This window comes from Typha angustifolia, chromosome 9 (assembly GCF_048772165.1).
Source record: "Typha angustifolia cultivar Huaian chromosome 9, ASM4877216v1, whole genome shotgun sequence".
In the NCBI taxonomy this organism is placed as follows: domain Eukaryota; kingdom Viridiplantae; phylum Streptophyta; class Magnoliopsida; order Poales; family Typhaceae; genus Typha; species Typha angustifolia.
This window is the reverse complement of record NC_133247.1, coordinates 4,356,514-4,361,143: the sequence shown is the minus strand read 5'-3', so window position 1 is coordinate 4,361,143 and position 4,630 is coordinate 4,356,514. Positions and strand designations below refer to the sequence as shown.

General features: G+C 34.4%; 1 protein-coding gene across 1 annotated transcript; it reads left to right on the top strand.

The window, feature by feature from the left end:
• Positions 1-1,483: 1,483 nt before the first annotated feature.
• LOC140767329 (NAC domain-containing protein 100-like) lies at positions 1,484-4,234 on the top strand. Its single transcript, XM_073107190.1, has 3 exons — positions 1,484-1,783; positions 2,510-2,775; positions 3,596-4,234. The coding sequence occupies exons 1-3, from the start codon at positions 1,615-1,617 to the stop codon at positions 4,019-4,021; spliced, it is 861 nt and encodes a 286-aa protein (XP_072963291.1). The 5' UTR covers positions 1,484-1,614; the 3' UTR covers positions 4,022-4,234.
• Positions 4,235-4,630: the final 396 nt, after the last annotated feature.

Genomic DNA, 4,630 nt, shown 5'->3' with positions numbered 1-4,630 from the left:
GAGAAAGAAACAAAGAGAACATCTTGATTGATCTCTTGGATTATTTAGAATGAGACAAGCTGCTTGCAATTATTTGGAGGGAATAAAAACATTAATGTGAATGAAAGAAACAAAGAGAGTTCTCGTGAGAACTGTCTGAATGAATGATTTGCAAATTAAACTGGTTTCACTTTATAATGATAACAGCAAATAAGATCTATTTCTTGGAATTATATATTGCATAGGTGCACACCCAGTACAAGAACAAAGGTAAATTGCAGTTTAACTTTCTATAGTTTGGTTTGATTTTAATTTAGTACTGTCATGTACTTTACTTGTGGTACTAGTTTAGTCATGCTAATTTTTAATGAGAGAGCTTATACTGATTTAGATTATTATATTGTCTAGTTGACGTTAAGAGAATCATTGAAATGATAATAAGAGTAAAAGAATAATTTGTACATATAAAAATATTTGATGGAAAATAAGAAAATAAAGAGGTAAATATTAGTAAACTAGTATTAAGATAATTTATTGTTTAGTAATATATTGGTATAAAACAGCTTATAATGAAATAAATTTATGCTTATTTGAGAGTAAACCGAACACTTAACTCAGCTATTATGATCTACATTAAGTATACTCAGTTATTAATATATAGAAACATGAAAAATACTTAATTATCCTCGTGATAGAAATATAATATGATATCGAAATGATACGAATAATTTAGTCATTTAGTAACGTATAGAGAGATTAAGTGTTTAAATTTGAATTACAGAAGTTAAGTTAAAACAAACACATTATGCGTAAAATATGCACCATACTTATCGTATGCATTGCACATAAAATATTCTCTCAAGTTCGGTCGCCAAATTTATTTTTTATTCTTCTTCCTAATTTTTTTTCATGATCTTAACAAAAAAAATACAAAGATCCTCTAATACTAAATTTATTTACGTGCAAGCTAATTAAATCGGACCCCCCCTGACATCTACACATATCTAATAAGACTAGCTAGTTTGGCCCCCACATTGAGTCATGATCAACAATTATTCTATACAAACCCCACCCTTTTCCACCCAATTATTTCCCTATGCCAACTTGTCGTCGTCACCACCATTTTTCTTTTTCTTTTCCTTCATACGTAACAACCTTAAAAATGACTATAAATTATTTGGCATTTTAGCATGACACGTCGAGCTTGTGGGGCTTTAATTCCTCCCAAATCCCTTGGATTTCTTGTGAGGATGGATGTTCAGCAGTCCTCCTTCAACAAGCATTTAAGTATCCTTCTCGGAGATTGCAACCCCACACGGTGGTATCATAGAGATGAGAAATTTTTTACACATGCAAGAGGACAATAAGGTTTTAAATTTGTTTTTCCTTTTTTTTATTAGATACCTAAAGTGCAATAATTTATTAAAAGGCTAGTTAGCTTGCCTCTCTTCTCCTTCTCTCTCTATATATATAAGCTACCAAGCCTCAGCTCAGAAGGATTTATTTTTCTAAGCTCTTGTTCATTGCCTATATATACTTGAGGAAGTTAGAAGAAAGGAAGATCTTTTGGGTCTCCCTTGCTAACTAGCTTAACTTCTTTTTTTCCCTTTTTGTTGCCATTTAGGCAAGTAGGGGATGGGATTAAGGGAGATAGAATCCACACTGCCACCTGGGTTCAGGTTCTACCCAAGTGATGAGGAGCTTGTTTGCCACTATCTCTACAAGAAGGTGGCTAATGAGAGGATGTCACAGGGAACAATGGTGGAGGTGGATTTGCACACTAGAGAACCCTGGGAGCTTCCTGGTAATTAGTTTATTACCTTTAAGATTCTTTATTGGTTTCTTTTTCCTATATATATATATATCTTGCATTAGATGGTTGTAAGAAGTTTTGAAGTTGTTTTAGTGAAGCACCTGCAGATGATTTCTTTTCTTTCTTTCTTTCTTTCTTTCTTTCTTTCTTTCTTTCTTTCCTTTTTCTCCTCAAGTTGTGAAGTTAATTTACGGTTAGATGATGGTCATATTTTCCTCATTATATTTCTTTGAGTCATGCCGACATAATCTCGGCATGGACATCTTCCTTTCCCAGACCCCACATAACCCTCATGCGGAGAGATACATATTATTTATTTATATATCCTATGTTATATGCTTATCTTGGAAAAAATTTCCTATCTTTTTTTAAGGGATTATACTAATCCGAGATTAATATTCCTTGAGTAATCTGTTGGTTCCTTGTGGCACAAGTACTCCAATCCTTTGTCACTATGTCCATAAACTTCCAAGCTTGTCTATTACAAGGTATCACATGAGGAACAGCACTATTTCTATACTTCCCCTCATGCATATACAGTTCTCTGAAAATTATTCACTGCATGCAAATATATATACATGTATATATATATATATATATATATATATATATATTTATATCCACGACTCTAGTTTTTACTGACGTTGTAACAATGTAACATCTCTATGTAAAAAAGTTATGTAACTCCTTGAATTCTCTCTTGATTATTGGGTTCAGAGGTGGCTAAGCTAAGTGCAAATGAGTGGTACTTCTTTAGCTTCAGAGACAGGAAGTACGCCACTGGATCACGTACAAATCGTGCAACCAAGTCTGGATACTGGAAGGCCACCGGAAAAGACCGGACGGTCTACGATCCGGCGACGCGCACGATCGTCGGAATGAGGAAGACCTTGGTGTTCTACAGAGGGAGAGCTCCAAACGGAATGAAGACTGGATGGGTGATGCATGAGTTCAGGCTTGAGACACCTCATTCACCTCCTAAGGTATATTTATGCTCTTAGCTAGAGTAGAGAAAGTTATCTTAATTAGCTATATATGTGGTGAGATATATAGGTGTGGTCAACTTTCAACAGCCATTTCTATGCTTGGAAGATAAGTAACCAGGTAAAGAAGAATGTGTCTATAAGATCAGCAGTCATGCAGGCAATAATTGGGTCTCTTTGGACCCATTTTACAAGTTACGTAAGCTATAAGTTTTCAAAACTAAAAATAAAAATAAAGCTATGTTGAATATACTTAGACTCCAAAACTATTGTCTATTACATGATTTTTTTTCTTTTTTTTGGGGGGGTGATACTTTGATCATCTCAACTGTCTGCATATATATCTTTCATCCCCAGGATTTAATAGAAATTAAAACATCAAATGACCATCTTGCTCTTTTAATTTTTCTCTCTTTTCTTTTTCTTTAAAGTAAAAGTAAAACGATTACTAGATGGTCTAAAATTAATTGCACGACATTTACTAACAGTATGATTAGAAAACAAATAACGAATGAGAAGTAATTATCTCTAAATTTAATCATCAATTAACATTTTTTTAAGAGGTTTTATATTCAAATCTATAGCTCGGCTACCTAAGAGCCTTTGCCTTTAGAAGAAAAAAAAGAAGAAGGCATGATACATATAGATATATATCATGTCTCTAAGATTTGTAGTGCTTGATATCATTCCAAGAAGATTCGATCATCTGACACATGACAATTATTTGCATCTCATCCTTATCTTGTTGCAATATTATTCTTGGCTTTAGACCAGTCAAGGCTTGTATAGCTCATTTGGTAGGCACCCTCTCTTATGGCAGGAGGACTGGGTGCTATGTAGAGTATTTGACAAAAGGAAAGGGGAGCATGACACATCAATTGGCTCCTCTTCTCCAACTGATCATGGATCATCCCCTCCCCCCATGATGGACCATCCCATGTCAGATGCATGCTATGACCAAATGACCTCATCACTCCCTACATTACCACACCAAGAGGAGAACACATCAAACCCCTTCCTGAATCTGGCAATGTTGCAGTACAACTTCTTTGACATCCCACAGGAGGTGAGTTGCACTGCTCTCATGGGGTTGGGACCAAAGAATGGTGGAGATGAGTATGAGTTCTTGTTTGATGTTGGTGTGGAGGAGGACCATGACATGGGGGATGTGGGCATGGCAAGCCTAGGAGGCATGAGGTTCCATGGTGGCATGGATGCCTTGTACAACCAGCAGGGCTTCAATTAATTTGGCATGCATACTTTACATCTCTAGGCATAGTTTGATTTGAAAATTAAAAGAGTGCTTAAGATGGTCATGTAATGATGTTAATATAGTAGGTAGTATGCATGATCCATAGAGCCATGATATTGTTCTTAAAATGTGACGTCTTGTTTTGATCTGGAATTTGTAGATATGCAAAAGAAATAGTGGATTGGAATGCATGCCAAATTATATTTCTATCTTATGGTTTCAACTATACTATACTATACTATACTATACTAGAATTTTCTTTGTACTCCTTGTTTTAGTTAAAAAGAAAATTTGGATTTAAGGAAAAATTGAAACTTGTGAACTCAAAGAAGAGGAGGAGAAATCTAAAGAGATCAAATAAAGAAAGCATTCTAAAAAGCATGAGACTCTCATTAATGCAAGCCTTATTGTCACACTAAGTGTCGTACACTTAAAGAGGGAAATGATAATAATTTTAGGCCAATGTAATTAGTTGAATCAAATTTCTTTTCCTTCCTCAATGGAATTTTTTTAAAAAAAACAAATCTTAATATACATTATGATCAATAAAATAGAGGTGTACAAGGACTTTTATTACAGTAAGAGTGTTTATAAGAGGCTATA

What these genes read in the sequence shown, in the direction of transcription:
- LOC140767329 (XM_073107190.1), top strand. Translation starts at nt 1,615, where the DNA reads ATGGGATTAAGGGAGATAGAATCCACACTGCCACCTGGGTTCAGGTTC. An exon ending in AGAACCCTGGGAGCTTCCTG is followed by an intron (nt 1,784 to 2,509) that starts GTAATTAGTTTA and finishes TATTGGGTTCAG; the next exon opens with AGGTGGCTAAGCTAAGTGCA. An exon ending in CACCTCATTCACCTCCTAAG is followed by an intron (nt 2,776 to 3,595) that starts GTATATTTATGC and finishes CTCTTATGGCAG; the next exon opens with GAGGACTGGGTGCTATGTAG.